Source organism: Anopheles darlingi, chromosome 2 (assembly GCF_943734745.1).
Source record: "Anopheles darlingi chromosome 2, idAnoDarlMG_H_01, whole genome shotgun sequence".
In the NCBI taxonomy this organism is placed as follows: domain Eukaryota; kingdom Metazoa; phylum Arthropoda; class Insecta; order Diptera; family Culicidae; genus Anopheles; species Anopheles darlingi.
In genome coordinates, this window is record NC_064874.1 from 54850605 (window position 1) to 54870585 (window position 19981).

General features: G+C 45.6%; 2 protein-coding genes across 8 annotated transcripts in view; both read right to left on the bottom strand.

Annotated features, from left to right (window-relative positions):
- LOC125948979 (protein numb) overlaps positions 1-17685 on the bottom strand; it is a 19372-nt gene extending 1687 nt beyond the window's left edge. Inside the window, exons 1-4 of one of the 7 annotated variants that reach the window (XM_049675563.1) lie at positions 17331-17685; positions 17021-17252; positions 2939-3187; positions 1-2847 (exon numbers count right to left, since the gene is read on the bottom strand). The exon at positions 1-2847 is cut by the window's left edge and continues 1687 nt beyond it. In XM_049675563.1, coding sequence (XP_049531520.1) covers positions 1453-2847; positions 2939-3145 — 1602 coding nt within the window. In that variant the 5' untranslated portion in view covers positions 3146-3187; positions 17021-17252; positions 17331-17685 and the 3' untranslated portion in view covers positions 1-1452. Of the gene's footprint in view, positions 2848-2938; positions 3188-3319; positions 3832-4614; positions 5999-11011; positions 11559-13142; positions 13482-14939; positions 14983-17020 lie in introns of those variants that run through there. The other 6 variants (XM_049675561.1, XM_049675558.1, XM_049675560.1 and 3 more) reach the window with 6 other exon arrangements.
- A 993-nt stretch (positions 17686-18678) lies between these two features.
- LOC125948980 (cytoplasmic dynein 2 light intermediate chain 1) lies at positions 18679-19838 on the bottom strand. Its single transcript, XM_049675565.1, has 2 exons — positions 19648-19838; positions 18679-19581 (listed from the first exon to the last, which is right to left on the bottom strand). Exons 1-2 carry the CDS (start codon positions 19795-19797, stop codon positions 18697-18699), a joined length of 1035 nt encoding a protein of 344 aa, XP_049531522.1. The 5' UTR covers positions 19798-19838; the 3' UTR covers positions 18679-18696.
- Positions 19839-19981: the final 143 nt, after the last annotated feature.

Consider the following 19981-nt stretch of genomic DNA (forward strand, 5'->3'; position numbering starts at 1 on the left):
ACATCAATAAATCATCTATTGGCTAGTGTTAATCGAACACAAGAGCTGCTAGTGCAACGCATTTCGTTATTTCATTCTTTCCCTAAGTGTGTCCCTTTAGCGATTTTGTGCAGTACTTCTATTCACTATGTTGTTTTTTGTTTTTGCTAAAATATGAATTACTCTTCATCCATTCTACTCCACTTATGCAACGATGCCAGCCAGAAGGGCAGAGATGTGCTGCGCAACATGCATCTGAACGGCGGTAACACCACGAGAACCCATCAATTTCAACTATCGATCATCATCTACACACTGAAACAAATTCTGCAGACAAAACCATCAGGATGGGGTTATGCTGTTTGGGTAAAGCTTTATAAGCCGCACAGTTCTAGTTTATTTCACCCTTTTTCAGTGGTTAATAGTAGTAGTAGTAATACAGCTGCTAGTTCATAGTGAGTGATAGGGTTTGCAATAGTAGAGGCGCGATCGACGTCTCGCTAGACGCCCAGTACGAGCATTTGGGGGCTAAACGTTTAGCTAAAGGGCCGGGTTGAGTAGATATCTAAGGTTTGCCTAAAGATCAATAACTAGCAGCAGTTTCAGTGTCCTATACCCATCGCCCTCCCATTACGCTTTTGGATCACCAGTGTTACGGGGATAATGGAATCGAACTATTTGATTATAAAGGAAACGACGTGCCCTATTCCCAGAGTTTTGTCTGTTTGTCCACAAGTTAGATCGCCTACGTGTAAAACGTAAAAGCCTAATCCCTCCATCCAGATCCTTTTCTGACAGCCCAAAAACCAAAAAAATTGCCACCAAAAAGAAACATCGTGGGCTATCAACGGTTACTGCAACCTATGGAGTAACTAAAGGGCTTAGCAGACTGCAGCTAGGTGTGAAATAAGACGCTAGGACAGCTAACGATCGCTAGTGTAGTGGATCGACAACAGACAAGACGCAGGAAGTAGGGCCCTAAAATTGTACAAATAAATGGATGGTTTAGTTACGGGGAATGCGTACATCATTGGTTCCAGTTTTAAGCACATGTTTTCTTCCCTCTCTCTTTCTTGCGCGCCCTCTATTGAACCGTACTATCGGCAGTCATTAAAATACTGTTTCCCTAGCACCGACGCGACGTCTCAAAAATATAAAATGCTGTTGCTGCATGAGAATGTTTCGTTCATTTGTTAAGTACAGAGCTTCGAGCTTTACGTAAGTAGACGTCTCTTATCACCTTCTTATTGCGACGTGTTCTATCTTATCCTGACATTTCTCGCCCACCAGCGGCCAAGTAAACTCAACAATCAATTCATTTAGATACGATTAGCTACCAATACAACTAGCCCTCCTCCCCCCTCCTCTCAGGAAAACAGAAAATAACGGAAACCCATCGTCGAAGCACCAAATGGTGTGGCAAATGGAAGAAGTGCGCGAATGTTTCGTTCCCCCCCAGATTATTCGAATTCTTTACAGATGCACTTGGAATGATTGAGCCGGTGGTTTCGGTGGCGAAATGAACGGATTGGTGCTGTGTATTTCCGGCTTAGCCACATCACCAGCCCACTCCGCATCGAAAGGATCGCCAGCATTCAGTGACTTTGCCCTGTTATGCAACGAGGGTGCACGCCTGGGAGAAGGTGATACGTTTTTCACGATCTGTCCAAGCCATTGCTCCGGGTTAGGCAATGGAGAGGCCGTCTCGATCGGTACCACCGCACTACTGCCACTGCTACTGCTGGCCGATGCTGTTGAGTTGGAAATGGCCGTACTGGCAATTCCACCGATCGGCATGCTTTCCAGGGTCAAGCTATTGCCGGAGCTAACAGAGGCTGTTGTATTGTTGCTGCCACTATTATTTCGGAGGCTAGACATATCGAGGGTTTGCTGTTTGTTCAGTGGCGAGATCGACCGTGGAGGAATGTTCGGCAGAACGGAAAGTACGGCCGGTACAGTGGCGGAGGGAAGAGCGACTCTATCGTTGCCAGCCAGTACCGGCACGTATCCGACTCCGTTCGAGGAGGACATTGCGCTCCCTACCATCTTAGTGCTGGAAGTGATGCTTGCAGTATTGGTAACCGATGCTACAGCCGTCGATTTGCTTTGCAGCTCCTTGTTGAGATAGAAATCGTCGGCATCGTTTTTGGTTAGCAGCGTAAGGCCTTGGCTCAACTCCTGGCACAGCTGGGCAACGGTGTCGGTAGCTGGCTGGAGCGCTACCTCGGGGATGGGAGACACGGTGGTTCGCTGTGGTGTGCCCGGTTCAAGGAAGGCGCGCTGTCGTTCGGCATTGGACGGAAGATCGTTTATTCGCAGTGACATCTGCCGCTTGAATGGTGACGCCGAACCGATCTGCGTGAACCCACGGAAGCTACCTTGACGTTCCAGCATCGAGGGAGTAGCGTGCGGTCGCTCGATCGCGAACGGATTGTACGGTTTCGAGGCATTGTTGTTGGGTTGCGGCGCTACTACCGCCGTATCTGCCAGCCGTTCCGTCATCGTCTGCTGCCGGAACGAGCCCGTTCTCGTGAAGGTGGAATTTTTCATGTCGAACGTCATCGTTACGCCACATTCTTTATCTCGCCGCTGCTTTCGCTCCAGACATACGGCGAAAGCACAGCCAACCGCATGCGAAAGCCGTTCGCCCGAGTCCTTACTCGCCAAAAATCCGTGGCACATCCAACGACGCGTTGTACCATCCCGGCAGATATAGCTGAAGCCACGCTCATGATTGCGATCCGGGGCACAGAAAGACACCTTCTCGATCGTCTGGTCCACGATCAAGCCTTTCGTGTCATCTTCGACCACTCGCAATCCATCACCGCTTACGTGAAGCTGCGCCCTTATTGCACGTCGCCGGGAATTCTAAAAAAAACGGAAACAAAAATGAATACCCATTTCATGATCGTGTGCCACTTCCGTTATTCATCAGCGGACAATTTTTGGGAAAACTTACCCGCAACACTTTCAGCGCTTCTTCGCACACCTGCATCCCGCGAGATTCAAACACCTCGACGCAGCCAAGATATTTCACCGAGAATGTACAGGTTGCCGATCGGACCGCTTGCTCGTCCGATTGCCATTGGTGCGGTTTGGCAGCTTCCGGGACACGATCCTTGCGCCGTCGGAAGGAGTCGCGGAATGACTTACGCAATCGATCCATTTTTTTGGGAGATCGTTTGCTCTGTCGAAATGAGGCTGATTTCTGCGAGACAAAGTTCAATAAATGATACTACGTAGGTTAATGCCATGTACGAATGTCACTAGGGCCCTACTCGCAGAGGATACACCGAGTTGAACGTTTAAGTTAGCTTAACCTAATAGACAGCATACTAACCGTATTTTTTGTATCTCCATATGTGCCACGAGTGAATCCCCTTTCGAGAGGTTCGTGGGATGAGTTTGAATTCCCCATGACGAGATTCTAATCAACTCGAAATATGATAATATGGTTCCGGAAACAGCTCAGAGCAACGATTCAATTGAATCGTGACAATGTTGATAATATCGTTCGTAGAAGTAGCAAGACGAAACCAGTAAGCGCGTTACAGTTATACAGTCCTGGGCAATCGGCAAGATCGTCTTGCCGTATCAACCAATTACGCACTTGCAATGGTTTTATGGCACAGACTTGGCAATTTTCCACATGCTACTAGGCAAACCATGTAACCCAACTAGTGGATAGTAAAGCAAGATAGAATGGGTTCTAGTTCAAATAGAAACGCTCCGTGCAGGCGGTTCCTTCCGCCAGGATCGCGGGCGATCGTCACTCGATATTCAGCTTTTGATTGAGGCACACTTTGATCAACTTCGATGTTTTCTGCGATATTTCTGCACGATTGCCATTCACTGAAGGAGAAGAATATATTGATTTGTTAGCACGGATTGTTCGAAAGCTGCGCAGCTAGCCGGTATGTCGGCTGAAGGAAATCAAAGCAGAACGTTGTCCGGCAGAGCCTACAGCGTGTGTCACGTTTCACAGCAGCCAGCACGACATGTTTGTCCGATGATATGGCTAATCCGTCCACGGTTGACAGGATTTAAACAGTTCGCAATGCTAAGTCACCGTTGTTCGCCTCACAACAAATGAGATACTCGATAGATAGTACGGATGGGTTCTTGTCCGTGCACGCACTATGCCAGACGAAGGCGTCTGTTGGGGCGCCGTGACTGATAAACCACATAGTCTGATGCTCGTCCTACATTCAAGAACAGAAAACAAACCAGATGACTAAGCGCCTTTTTTCTAGCGCCCTAACCAGCAACCAGGGGCACCAGGGGATCGATCACTTTGGGTAAGTTGCTGTTCTCACCCTCAACCTCCGGAGATTGGAGGGAGGAAACGGAACAATATTGCTTTACGGAAGCTAAAAAACTCCCCATTCTTTGTCAACCGAGCATCCGTCTCTCGAAACGAGCCGTTACCCCGACAGAAATGCACTTTTTAATGTGAGAAAATTAAATTCTAATCCACTTTAGGGGCACTTAAGTCGAGTGAGAAAGCGCTGGGCTAACAGACGCCCCAGAAACCCGCGGCCTATTTCGGGTGCAGGGCTGCTGCAGCGATCACCCTCGCCCATTTATCACAAGCGTTTTGGTTCGCCTTCGGGAAATGAGCTCATGATTTGTTACCACTTTAACTGCCGGGAGTTTCACGGACGCAGATGTTCCTCCAGCTCGCAGTTGTTTACGTTTTTTTAGGTAAACCAGAAAGGACGCGATCAATCGGGCGTTGGAACATCTTTCCGGGGATGCGGAGCAGCTTCCTGCGGCTCAATCACCAATTAAAAACTGTCCTCAAGGCGATATCTGCGACGACGCAATCACGGCCCTGACCTCCACGAAGTCCCCAAGCTCTTAATTCGCGAGTTTCGAGAAAACGGTTGATTATCGAACTGCACCGAGGCCTTGTTGCCGCTTCGCTCCGCCAGCACTGCGTAGCGCGCGTTTAGCGACCCGAGTCGGGGGCTCGAGCGGGCGGAAAACTGCTTCTTCTTCCCAACGCGCGATTTGTTTTCCCTCTTCTTCTTCGTCCGGCCCCGCGTCGCGACAGGCCGCCGCACGCACACTTGCGCGTTTGAATTTTTAACGGTTTTAACGGTTTTAACGGAAACCGGCGCCGGATTCTCGCTTTTCCTCGGCCAGCCAAAGAGACCTGAACAGTTTTTCAGACATTTTCATCAACCGCCGGTCAATGCCAATCGCGACTTATCGCGGACAGAAGCTAGGCCCATTTCCACGCCACAGGTTTTCCGAAAGCGCATGTTATAGCCACTTAACATGCCCCATTTTCCATCGAGGGTCAGTGAGTTTCGTTGAACGATCGACACGATTAAGCAGTCTCGCCATAAGAATCGAATTCCGTCTTTTTGCCTTGTTGGCCTGTCTCCTTGTTGGGACCAGGAAAACTTGAACTTTACGTCGCTTCAAGCTAATGAGATCCAGGTACAGCTGGCCCCTGAAGTCCAACTCTCATTTGCTTCTTGTCCTCGAAAATTGATAACCTTTTTTGAGTCGAGATCATTGAAAACGGTTCGTTTTATGCCACTGTTCTGTAAGTTTACCTAAGCCCTTAAGTCAGTGCCTATAAAATGGGGCTAGTGTCCCCTTTGCGTTAGGAGGCGGTCAATCCACCTTCAACTAACCGCTCGGTTCCCAGCGTCCCCCCCGAGAGATCCCCGAGAACAATAGTTTGTCAAACAACAGAGTCAGTGCCCTCGTCACTGACTATCCATGCAGTAACCACGTTTCGCTTTCCTTCTTCTCGGCAAACGTAAATTCGCACGAGAAACCCCCTCTAATTCCCACGCGTAGCTCTCTTAACCGAAGGAAAAGGTTCTTCGGATTTGAGAACAACATCTTTGGCCGTCGCCTGAGCACAGCAGCTTTCCCCTTCAGCTTCGCTGAGGTCGCCTAGCTTCCCTCCGGGGTTCCCTGCATGAAGAACCCCTTGGATGGTCTGAGAACAAAACGCGATGAAACGATGGACGAACCCCTGGTTCCCCCTAGTGCCGTGCTGGATTCGCTAATTTATGCTTGGGAAAAATTCACGCCACCCCGCGTCGCGCTGCCAGACTTTCGCCTGGTGCGACCTTTACTTTCTTCCCTTTTTTTGGGCCAGCTTCAACTCCAAATCATTCAGCATTCCAGCAGAGAATGGCTCATCTGGTAAAGTAAAAGCCGAATCAAGAGAACTACCTGAAAGATCATGGGAATGGCCAACATCCCGAGCATGGAATTTACCCATTTGAATGATGTGCTATTGTTAGCATAGGATAGATCGCGCCTTAATTGGTGCCGAAGGTGATCTTCGATTTTACGAACAAATGAGGAGTTTAATTTTTTATTCAATGTTCGACCAAAGTCCGTCAAAGCCAAAGTTCTGCCATTGGGAACACCCTTTTGGGGTAGATCCCGAATTCATCACCGCTGCTGCTGCTGTCACTGAACTCCAAAAATTGTGGCAGAGGTACACAAAGCCTGGCGATTGTGCGCCAGCCGTTCCGCTCGGCGAACCGCATCACTCTTGATTCCAAAAGAACCGACCAATGCGACAAAGCTACGTCATCCGATAACAGGCGCCGGCGGCGGCCACCGGTGGGAAACTCTGTTTCCGTCGTGCCCGGCATAATGTCGCTTGCCCTAGAGTTGCCGCTTAATGATATTCCACCTTCCCCTTGTCAGACAATCATTAACGGTGCAATATGGTGCGCCGGTGATGCGCCTCTTCGCTTCGCTGATGCCATTTCTCATCGAAAACAGAAACCCTTGAGGCTAGTCACTGCTTGAAGTCCAAGCCAAGTTTTAGTTGAAGGTGATGGAGCTTATCAATGTTGAAAACGTGTAAAAGAAATCACGCGAACATTTTGGGTGTTCTCCAGATTGGGATGCACGCGACAGCGGAGAGAATTCCTCCCCCTTGGGAAATTTCGAATTTTCCCACCCAACTGCCCACCCAACAAGAACCAGGACACATTTGGGCCACGCAGAAGAACAACATTATACCCAAGCACGTGTCGCGTTTCCGGATTTCCATTCACGCCGCACAGAGCGTATACAGAGCGTATTAGAATGGATGACGGGGACACACGACCAACCGATAAGGGCCACATATAGTGTAGTATGCTGATTTCGAGTAGCTAAGCCACCAAATGCCGGCTCCTGATCATCGTGCTAATGGTCACTGAGTGAGGTTTCGTAAGGAGCCTGGGCCTGAGAACCATCTGGCATAGTTTGGATACTTCAATCAAAGCTCAAGTGCCCTCTCGTCTGGGAATCGACAGCAAATGTCACCACTCCTGGTGTGGCCATCCTCCTGCGATCTGGGCAATTTGTAGACCTTCTCTTTAATTGGAATGAAATGATCATTCACCTTGTTAGTTCTGGATTGCCCTCGGGTAAACGGAAAGTGTGATAAAAAAGGGAAAACACCTCATTATCAATGCACCAATTTTGTAGATTGATGATGGAAAGAATTGGAAAATTTGCCCCAAATACCGAAACCGGTACACACCGGCCCCGACCGTGTGCCATATGCCGATATAAGAAGGGATCCGACCGTTTTCGGATGCACCAACCAAATAAATAAGCGTGGGAAATCATCGGTAAGCAAGGGTGCCTATTAGGCGCGCAACAAGCGGGGGAACTAAGGCCTCTGCCTCGGATGGGAGGAAGAAACGAAACGATACTTCCAGGGGTGGAATCCAGGCAGCTTTTTACTTCGTCCAGCTAATTATTGTAATTGTACAAATGCGTTGAAGTAACCTATGAGTGCGTAGCGGTAAAAATGAGGAACTAAGGAAGCGATTTTATCACTACCCAGCCTACCGCTTATCGGGCAACTATAGCTTATCATCGTAAGCAGAAGCACCACTCTAGCGATTGCCATTGAGTACCGCCGTTGTTCTGCAATTCGTGCTATCTATTCTTTCTGCACTAATTGTGATGTACACCGCACTCAATCTCCAAAAAGAAGACAGGAGAAAAAGGTTAACAGAACTTTATGAGCTATATCAGTCACAGGGCGCTAAAGTCGTTTAGTTCAGTAAGATGTTGAAGCGGTAGGATTTTAATGTGTTCAGTATTCTAGCCAGAATCGTTTAGCAAATTGTTTGCTGTTACATGAAGCACGCAATTAGAGTAACAGTTAATACGACTAGCTTAGTCCGGTACTATTGGACATTCTGTCAAGGAAGTATCGGCAATTGTCGATTTAAATCTGGCGGTGTAATTTAGGCAAGTCAACTCAAGTTTTTTCCCTAGGTTGGTACAACTGTCCATAATTATTGTGTGTAGTTTGAGCGGGGTCCGTCAACCAGTTCATTTACAGTAGCTGGTTAAGCAAATGGATGATTACGTTGAACAAAGAGTTTGTTTGAGGTTTGGTGTTACATAAAACAATTTTCACTAAGCTTAAATTTGTGAAGCATTGTCCTTTTGTAATTTTTGGTTCTTCCATGCCGTGTCATTTTCAACTTTTTGCTCATTATCTGTTAATAGAATGTGCTTACTTTAACAGTTCATAAAAATGAAGCATTTGTGGAAAGAGCTAGTTGAATTGCTACTGTTTCAATCATTTCTCTCTCTTTCTCTCTTTCTCTCTAGAACCCCCCCCACCCCCCGCCCTTCTTTGTTGAACAAAAGTGTCCCATCGGTCGACGATCAGTCAACGATCCTATAAATTGGATTAAATGATGAAATTGAGTAACTGTGCAAGGTTATTGGTTCGCCGATTGCAGTTGCTATCTGCAGTTCGACCTGCACCGCAAACGAAAGCAATACTGACCGGCCCTCTGCTGCACTTACTTCCCACGGCGACACGCCACCCTCCTCCTTAGTTGCCAATCAATCACCGTTCACTAGGGCGCCACAGTTTCCACGTTTCCTAGGCAGCGCGTCACCCATGACACCCTTCTTTTCCTCCTGTTCCTGGCAAAACAATCTGGATCTTCAATATTGCGTTCGTTGACCTTTCAACCGATCAAGCGACAGATGAGGGCGTTCGGTCCTGGCACATCCGCCATACGTCGTACGAAGTGTTTCTAATTGTCTATTCCCAATCGAGGACAATCCAACAGAACATAGGAGGTCGTGGCGAGCGGCTAGCGTATGTAAGATGCTCCGGAAGTTATAAGGAAAATCCATCACCATTAGCATGGGATTGTCGCTAGCGAAGACCATTATTTCCCTTTATACTAGACGCTTAACTGAGGGGCGTTGATGGTTAGTTTTTAGCTCGTGAACGGCGCTTGCCAAATGCTTGGATACACACCGGCCGGCCAGCTTAATCTGATGATCGGTGATACTTTTCCTCGCTTACTCCTACTCAATTACTTTTGGGTCAAACTAACGATGATATTAGGTTTGTCGAGAGTTTAGGTCTCAGCACTTTGTCCCTTTTGCATATCACGAACGATAAATCGAATTTCACGTCCCGTCCCCACAAGTTACGGCGTAAAGGCGACTAGCGAAGGGTCAAGGCTTCGTCGGGTTCCGAACCAAAGGGTTTATTGAATGGTATTCTCACATGAATGCTGCACGCTTAGCATCAATTCCTCCCTATACACCGTGCATGCTGCTGCAGAGTGTACTGTCACCAACCATCCAACGAGGTCTAGGGTAATAATGAGTCATTTATCGGCATCGCCAAAGAATCGACCTTCAGCCTCCACTGATTGCTTCTCGTATACCTGCCAGTGCTATGAGACCTCACTCATGCACATTCGTCAACGATGAGTCAGAAGCTCAGACTACGTGCCCAGGTTAGCACGAGGTGAATCATGGAATGATGGTAAGTGGATCGGTGGATTTCTCAAATGTTCTTTCATCGATGTCCGATGAATCATTGCACCGGAAAGGTGCCTACTCCAGCGACGAGTAGTTTGAGATCTCTAACTCGCTACCATTGGTGAACGATTCAACCAGGATGGTTACAACTCGGCCGGACGATTAATTGAGTTAATTAAGCATACGCGTGATGGCTAGACACGCTGGTACCCCATAACATGCAGCGGGCATTACTAGTCGATCCTCTCTCTTCCCCGTCTGGATTGTCGTAATTAATTTAATTTTATCAAGGACAGTTTCTGTTAACCTATTGCCATTATATTTCGGGAGCCAATGTTGAAACACGTACCAGTTGAAAAATCGCATGATAACGAAAGCGGCCTACATGTGCTGCATGCAATGGACCGTGTGTTTCACAATTTCTATCGTGACTCCCGTCAGCTGTGCAACCAGAACCCATCTTCACGGTGCCACTTCCGCTCCTTTCTGCCGCAAAGGACACTGGAGAAGCAGATGTTCCACGTTTGGCTTGCTCCCTCTTCTTTTCTCCTTGTTTCCTATGCCTGTCGGTTCCTATATTACTAGTACGGTTGTCATCTCGCAGAACAATACACCGTCTCTTTTAAATCGTTTAAAACAATCGATAATGCAAGCTAGCATGCTATGGAGGGTAAGTGAGATGATTGTCGAGAGACGTCGACGAATATGTAAAAACCATTCTGAGCATGTGGATGGATTGCATAAACAGGGGGTGATTCAATTCCGCGCGCTTTGCGTCATCTTCAGAAAAGGAAAAGCAAACAAAACTGGCATTAAAGCGTTTTGCAAACATTACCAACCAACCAACTGGCCCATGCTAGTAACATCAAAGGATATCCATGCAGATATGGCCCAGAGAGACGAACGGCCACATCGTTGTCGCGGGCTCTCAAGTTCGTAAAGTGTACGACATTTCGCAAATTGTTTCAAGTTCATTAAGATTAATTATGTTTCTAGAAGCTACGCGTACGCGTTTCAGTGCGGATAAAATGATGCGAAATCCACTTGCACTTGAGCATTAAATGGAATATCACTCGTAACTCCACATGCAACAAGTTAAAATTTCAGAAAAAGGTTTACCTATCGCAAAACCAGTATAAGGCAGTGAACGAAGAGTTTTGCTTTTAGTATTGCCAACTGCACGCCTCAATGACGCAGCAGACACGCCACACTCCTTGTCAGACACCTTTACTTTGGATCATACCTCGGGGATTTTCGAGACGAAGAGAACTGACCCAACAACAAACTGGTTTCTCGGCAACCTCACGGACGAAGAGAGCAGCATTCCAGGTCTCGCGTAATGATCAACCAGCGCCAGGCCTTGTCTCCAGGCGTACGCTCGCGATCGTAGGATGGAAGTTGGGTTGAAAACCAGCAGCGGAATCTCTTTGCCTCTTTTGACGACTCTCCTTCTCGCGATCCCGCGATCTCGCGTTCGTTCTCTTTGCTTCGACGATATTGAGATAGATAGTAGTGTATAGCAGGCACACGGCTGAACTTTTACACGGTTTGATCCTAAAGATCATTCACAAATCACAACTATGATTGTCACAATACCTTCAGCAGACCACTAGGACAAGAGATGAGTCTGTCTTCGAAACATCACTATCTATTCGTTGCGAACGATCTTGAGACGATACAAGTCAAATCACCTTCGTAACCTGTCGGAGACCTTGGTAGCAGTGCTTGAGGCACCACTGCAGGTACTCCCCTGGGTCAGAGTTTGAGCCATTTTCCCAAAAAACGATTCGTCTTCGTCGAGCTTTTTCAGACGTTTATGACTTCAATACAACCTCTTGTGCTCTGGACAGCTTCTTGATGGTTCCCCTTGCCATTACCGCTGAGAAAATCATTCCAGTATTTGCACAGAACGCTTGTAAATGCTGCTGGCCGGAGCAGTAGTATGTTGCGCATTGCGCACTACTAGTACCTGTGCGCAGACTGGACTTAGGCCAGATACATCAAATTGGCACTTCACGGTGCAGCCCACCTCATATTAAAAGGGGTTATCAGAGTACACAACCGCAAGATATCACTCCCTCGTGCGGCCATTCCATGATTATGAAGCTCGTTTGTTATCGCACAGGTACACTACCGAGATGTCCTTATATACCGGAGATACAACATGAGACATAGTAAAGCTTATTGTGAAGAAGCTGGATACGACGAGATGCTGTTTGAGCCGGAATGATGTTTGAACAGGGCGAGGTCGACACGGTGCTGATAGGGATAAAATTTACAATGATATCCACGGTGCAAATGCGGCTCACTGCGTAAACCAATGTGGCACATACGTTAACCACCGATAAGACCAAGGAGCGGAAACCCTTACCCAGCCAGTAGTTTTCCTGATTAGACGAAAGCCCATCTAGAATCGGAGGATCATACGAATGATCATGAGGCATGTAAAAAGGTTGGCCACCAGGTAACCAGGTAACAACGGAATCAAGGTAACCGGTGCGTATCCGTAAAAGGGATCCGTAGATCACTTTGCGGCAATCTTTTTCAGTGTAGTTTAAATGAGAAAATTTACATTTCAATTCTTTCAAACAGCTTATGGAAAGGAGACCGAAAAATCCATTCCATTGCTTCGTTTCCCAAAGATAACGTGTTAAGTAAAGGGACAAAATCCCAGCATCATTGGTGCGGAAGGGTTTTCTTTTGCAATCCATCAATGAAGATTACGCTTTAGACAATCCGAGCCGATTTGTTACCAGCTTCCATCCCACGGAATTCACAATGGCAAAAACGAAACCGCCCAAGAGAGGTTCCATTTGGGATCGCCGAGAATCATATTCAACTCAAAGCCGTCAGCCAACAACAAAGTCGATCTCGGCTCCAGTAACCGGTTTGACCGCTACGGCAAAGGGAAAAATCTTGCTCAAGATCGGCTGCTGAGTCTTTGTCGCTGTTCGCTCTGATCGTTCGATCGCTGGAAAGGCTGTTGAGATTTTCGTTCTGGACTGGAGCTTGGCGAAAGGCAGGCTATGGGCGGATTGCTGGGATGAATGAGGTGATGACTCGCGGATCGGCGGATCGACCGATCGTTGGCCAGGTAGGGGAGAGTGTTGCACTCAGGAAATAGCAAATTGGCCGGATGTGTAAGGTAACTTCGGTTCACGTACGCACGTAATCCCAGGTTAGGCAGTTTGTTGGAAATTCTAATGAAGATCACATCTTCAACTCGGCACGGCTGGCTAACGAGCCACTGATTCGGAATCGGGCGGGGCATCGAACTTTTTGCAGCAGATTTTCGCAGCATCGACATGAACACCAAATTGCTTGCATTCCTTCAACTGGCACACTAATTTCCGGATGGCTGCCGATGCAGTTACCTTGACGGACGCATTCACGAGCTCGTCGATTATTTCGAAATATCTACGATTACTGTATGATCTTGAGAGATCCACTTGTGGGCACAGAAATCACGCACAAACTTTCCGCACTTTTGAGGGTTCGCTGCTTACAACATGTTTAACTTTTCAGATCATCAGATCGCCCGGATCGCTCACTCAAAAACACACGGTTCCCGGGACACCATGGCGCTTCCGTAGCGTAAATCACCGATAATTAGGTAAAAGATGGTGATGCCAGTACCGTTTTTCGAGAGCGTTTAAAAGAAATTGAAAATTGTGTGAAAAAATTGGAACCCCGCACCAAACGGTATGGCCCAAGGTTGTTAAATAGAGAGACGGCGTCAAAGACGCTTTGACAGCTCACCATTTTGAACTTTTTTGACAGTAGGGCCGATCAACAAAGCAACGTGCGTTTGAAGAAGATACGGAACAGTTTAATGATTTTATCTGGCAAAATGTTTGTTTGCACTCATTTTGGAATGTTTAAATGCTTGATTTCTCTATTAAAATCGGAAGATCAAACGAGCGACCTCGATGTGTTTTACAGCGAGTGAGTGGGTCCAGAAACGTTAGCTAGCTCTGGTTCTGAGACAGGTGGCAAGTCCGACAGCTCGATACCACCGATACCATTTCGAAGCACTAGGAAGAACATTGTATAAACTTTAACTTTCGTGCCACTCTTCGTGGAATTTTAACTTTCGTAATACCACGGAAACGCGAAAACAGCTTCGGAAAGTGCGTTCCCGAAGTAAATGTAAACACTGAGCCTAACTGTGAAATTCTGAATTTTTTTTCTAAAATCCGATCGGGGTGTTATTGTTGTTCGAAGCCACCTCTCTATTTAATAACCTTGGTTTTCCAGGGTTGTAGCTGTTTTTGATAAAACGAAAACGAAAAGCCGTGGCCACACGGGGCGAAAACTCTAGCGCAAACGAAAAAATTAATGCCAAAACGTTTACGCTTGCCGTTTACATGCTGTCAAACGATTATTGGTCCGTGGAGCGTAAAACCTAGCGTAAAAGCTTTTTGCAAACGGTAGGGCTCACAATATGTTCTTTTTGTGGTTTACATCGACAGTGAGTGATCATTGCTAGTGTATTCAATCCTTTTCTTCAAAAAAACGATTTTAATTTCCTCAACCCGGCCATGTAAACATATCGAAGCGCAAAAGTTTTGGCATTAATTTTTTCGTTTGCGCTAGAGTTTTCGCCCCGTGTGGCCACGGCTAAAAGCGTGAGCAAAATTGAAAAGAGTGAGAGAAAAGCGTGAGCGAAAATCCAGCCGGCTTCAATTTTTTTTTTCAGCTCCCGGGTGATTTGTTAGAATTCTCTTTTTCACAGGGCCAAAAGTTTAAAACGTAAATTTATCCGTTAGGGAGGGCGGAGGTGGATCAATTTCTACATTAGTACTCTAATTAGTTTACTCTAGCCAGGCCGTTTTACTCTGTTTTTGTGTGAAAGAAAGGTGCGATTTTTGATAAACCTTTTCAAAATTTTGCATTTAAATAACGCTTGGAACATAAAAACACAGAATCTCAAAAGAAATGGACTGGGTGGAGAGGAAGTCACTATATCTTTTTCCAAAATTTTTCAGATATCCAGATACTAAGATGACAATACTTTCTCAGAAAGACACCAACATTGCACAACCTGCATTCGGCATTTATGATTAACAAAACTAATATTGGCATATATCGCTTCAACATTAATCAGTGCACCGCCGGAGAGCCACCTTTTCCTACTCTAGTAGCATGGGTTCTTTAGTGAAAATACCAACCGGTGCCAGATTGATCAGCGTTTGATCATCTGCTTGTAGGCTGACCTTCAACCGCTCAGCACAATCTCAAGCAAGAACAGCTTATACGCCAAAAACGCCAGCTTCCTCTTCACAGTTCCAGTTGCACAGCTTTCGTTTCGCTATGATAAGAATAGAAAATCTGGTAAGATATATTGCAAGGATCCAACTCGGATCCCAAAAATAATTAGAAAAATCCTTAAATTTGAGATATAACTTCAGATTTCATATTTGAACAGTGTTTTTATATAAAAATTATCCATGACAATTGAACAGGTACGGTGAATACAGATACATTTCACCCCCTCAAATCAGCCGGGCGAGCATTTTGAGCATTTGAGTTACCGATAAAGGTGTAAAATGCTGGCTTTTTAAAAATTGTGAGTTGAATTCATCTAACAATTAATGCTAATCAGACTGGTTAACACAATTCGCCAGCTGCCTTGACTAAAATCGTCTTTGTTAAATCGCTATATCACGATGTGTGCACGATTCAAACACCTTCCTATCGATCTATTATGAATACTCTCTCTATTGCTTGAAGTAATGAATGAACCAACTTCAAGTTGGTTTGTGAATAATTTATCGAGAAACATTTATCTCTCGCTCTCAGAAAAAAAGTTTAACAACAATTTTCACAATTACTTATTGCTTGATTTCTATTTACACTAAACAGTGTCTTCATTGAAAACTCATGCTGTGAAACTCTTCATGCTGTGAAAACTGAAAAGCACAGTTAGAGAGCACGTATCATATTAGTATCCGGGGAGAATTTGAATAAAATATACTCTCCGTTTCTGTCGGATTCTGGAAGACGCCGGAGAAAACATTCTGTTGGCGTCCCAAAACTGTCACAAAGGCGACGGTCATAAAGAAGATTCCATTGATAAGATGAATCAACAATCACGGTCGTAAGCAGCAAATAACATTGTTACCGATGGAAGAACCTGAAATCTGCACAGATATCTCGAACAAAAGTGCATTCTGCAGCTGTTGCTATGATGCAGCATGGGACAATTTTAAGGTACTCTCTCGCGTGGTTTTTCGTGATGGATATACTTGACCAAGTTAGGAGATGGTACAATGTGTGATCATCTTCAAGATTCGCAACAAAAATCGATGTATGGTAGTTCTTTGTAAAATGGACAACATTGCGAGCAATGAAGACTCCACGGTGATGTGCGGCGTTATTGAGGCATGAAAAGATTATGAAAAAAACTCTTTTCCGGCGTATCACATGCTGGAACCCATTCACTTGGTCACGCACTTTTGAGCACGCTTTGTCGATTGGCTGGTTAGCTAGCTGGCTGACTGGTTGGCTGGTTGTTTGCAAAATCCGATACCTTACGGGCATAGTATTCCCCATGCTTCAATTACAAATCTGTTTCCAACCAACTTGCGCATTTGTCTTGCGAAACGTACCGTTCACAACGAAGTGGGTTTGAGTGCCCTTGCTTGGGGCATTCATTGTGCCAAAAGCCGATTCCATCGTAAGTAGCCTGTGAAAAAATGGGTGCGACGATGTTGTGTTTCCAAAGAGACCGCCTTGCTGGTCCAAGTGGCTGTAACCCAAAACGGATCCACCGACGTCCAACGAGGAGGACTACCGCGAATGCAATCCGCGGAGGCTGACTGCAATGCACCGAAGAATCGCGTATACGGTTGCACAATTTGTGTGACAAAATAACATGCCACAGAAGTCACCCGTTTAGGCGTTGTTGGAAGTCGCTTCATAAATAATATGCGCTAATCGAATATTTTGCACCAAATTAAATAGTTGCAATCGATTTTCTTTACTTTAGTTGTGTTTAGCTTTACATTTTGTTCACAGATTTGATAAAAACAGTTAACTTGTAAACAATCGTCCAAATTTACTACACAGCTAGGGTTCAACCGAGTTACATAATTACTAGGACCCACAATGACCGCGCTCGACCGAATGGTATCATTTAGCATCGGCGGCGTTACACATCTCATGCGAAGAAACATTCTAACCATCTTGACAATCCGTCCCGGTGTATCCTCTGTTACTTTGCACCTTAAGTAAAGATTCCAACACTCACCTGGCCTAGAGTAATAAAACCGGAACGACTTGCGTGACTCGCCGTTTATGACTCACGGTATCGTTCTGTTCCGTGAATCGATTCTTCGATAACAGCCGAATGGAATGGGGCACGGAGTGCATCTGGTCACCGAGCAATATTTGGGAATTGTAGCACTGTTGCCGATAGGAATGGGGTTCACAAACCGACCCCTGCGATGTCGCTGATTACAACACACGTTTTGTGGCGAGAGCTATCGTTATCACGCGGAATATGGAAGGGTATTCTATCACAAATCGTGGAACGCTAGTGGAATTGTGGCGAGTGCTACCTTTACACTACTTTCACGGGTCAGAAGCCTCTATCTGGTCCTTCTCACGTGCACCTTCAATGCAATCATGCTCAACAGAAGAGCTGCATGCCATACACGAGACCAACACTGAATGGGCAAGTCAAGTGTAAATTAAACGCACAAGTTTCACTTTTTCCGTTTTCTCCAATCACGGAGAGGTGGGATTCATTCAATCTCGCTGCTTTTCATTTGATGGAGCTCTTCTTTTGATTTTCCCATGGGCGCTCCACGATTTGTGTTTTTCACGTGCACTTTGGCTCGCATCTACTACACATATCCATCACGAAGAAGATTGCACAAACTGGCACTGGATTGGACAAACTGGCACTGGATTGGACAAACTCTGGCTTAATCGATACTCGACGTAGTAGTAGTACTAGATAACGGCAGTAGCAGAGGTAGTAGTAAGCTCGCGTCTACTCCCAACAGGGGCAAGATTGGTATGGTTGAAAAGTTTATTGATTTGCCACTCAAATTGCTCAATAATCCCGAAAATAGGGTAAGCGCGGAGTTTAGAATACGATGTTTATAGTTAGAAAAAAGACTGCAATTAAATAAATAGATAGATAGTTTAACTGCAACAAAATAGCAGACCTAAACGCCTCATTCCTGTTTATGAATGTTGCAAAATTTTCCCATCACTTTCCCAATTTTTTATTCCCTTTTCAATTGAGTTATACTGAGTTTCTAGGGCGGGATACACTGGGGATATAGGTGGATAAGCGGAGCACACTGGGACAAAAATTCGGAATCGCACAAAAAGTGTTACAGTGCGTTCCATAATGATGAAGCATGGAACGCATTTTTCTTATTTCAGGACAGATGTTTTTCTATTACCATTCAATATCAGAAAGATGCGAACGTTTACAAGAACAAGGCTATCAGTTAGGCACACCCCTTCCTTTTCTTTAAAGTTTAAAGGGTTAATATAAGTGTAATATCTCATCTTATCTTAAGATGATGTTACAGAGATACAAAAAGAGTTACAGTTACCTTTTGCTGTTGGTTGGTCTTACATACTTTATTATTTCATTAGATAGTCTTAATAGTCTTAACAAATTCTTCATCTTTGTTGTCATTCACAGTAACCATGATTATCTAATCAACACTACCGTAATCATGTGGTTAATAAAGAGATCATTCTATTTATTCCCTTGAATGTGTCTAGACGTGTTTTGCGTGGTCTACAGTAATCTTCATCCTTTCATGAATTGGCTTCCTCTGTGAATTCCGCCGAACATTACCTTGTGCTAAACCTCCTAGAATGGTCAGTAATTATTATTCGTTTAAAGAGAATCTATCATTGCTTCCATCAAAGATGGCTCGATGGCCATCTGGCTTCTATTTATTGGACAACTTCGAACTTCATTCGGATTTCAGTGTCCTTGAGGACGTACAGTAGCTCCTCGTCCTTGTGTGAACGAAGTTCGTCGATTGTTGACTCTTTGAAACCAGGATCCTTGCCTGGATCGTCCGGCACAACGTTCTGACTGATGGGAACTTGTGGTATCTGCGTAACAAAGCTATGCCCGATACGTTCCGAGTTGGTAGGCGTAACCCCGATCCGCTCCCAAGAATCTGCCCCAAAAGGTATAACCAAAGGAGCCGAATGATCGAATACTGGGGTGCGGAAAGGATTCGATGGACTGCCAAACCCTAAATAGTTTAAAATGTCTTTAACTAACTTGGTGAGGGAAGAATTTTTGGATGAATAAAATAACAACGCTGCCCCTAAAGTGTGCGCGATGGACCGCAGGCAACGAGACACGTGTTTTCGGATTTCGGAATCGAGGTTTTGAAATACGTCGTACTTTCCACCGATAATGACTATTGGGAATGGAAAAAGTTCCAGCGTCGCCAGGTCTGGATGCTCTTTACCGATTCTCTGCATGGTTAGTTCCTTCATCTCATCCGTCTGGCCGAGGGAAGAGTGTTTTGAAGTGGCCTGCTTAAGACCGTTAAGCACGGCCTCCAGATCCGTCCAAAGGCGATCGGGCTGGGCCAGATCTAGCATAATGATACTAGAAAACGAGGCCAACCCATGTGATCGTATGGGCATTTCAATAAGTTGAGCAGAATTGGCCAGACTTCCCAGCTCCCACACGTTACAGATGTTTTTCCGTGCTCCTTGTCCTGAGGCTGTGCGACGCCCAAATGAATATTCTAAAGCTAGAGTTGGCCGAGGAACATCGTCACGATCCAGAAACCTATTGATCAGCGTTGATTTTCCCTACAATTACGATTGGTTTGATAATATTTTATACCGGTTTTAGGGGGTTGAGATTCAATCACTTACGACCCCTTTACTGCCAAGGACGAAAATAGTTCGTTCGGATGGTGCCGTCGCTAAACGCGATTCATTTTTTAGCTGCTCAGTGACCAACTTTATGGCAATATCCTGTATCGTTTCCGTCGTATCTACTTCAATAGAATTAAGCTCACTCATTCTTTTTATCTTTACAAATCCCGTGCAAACGTTGCTGACGGCACCACAAACCCTGAACTGGCACTGATACGGTTGACACCCTCAAAAGCAAGCGTCGCCGTTGCTAAGACCAAGACAAAGTTTGTCAAACAAATGCACGACTGCTATAGCAACGGATAGTAACAATAATGGAAGGCAAACGAAA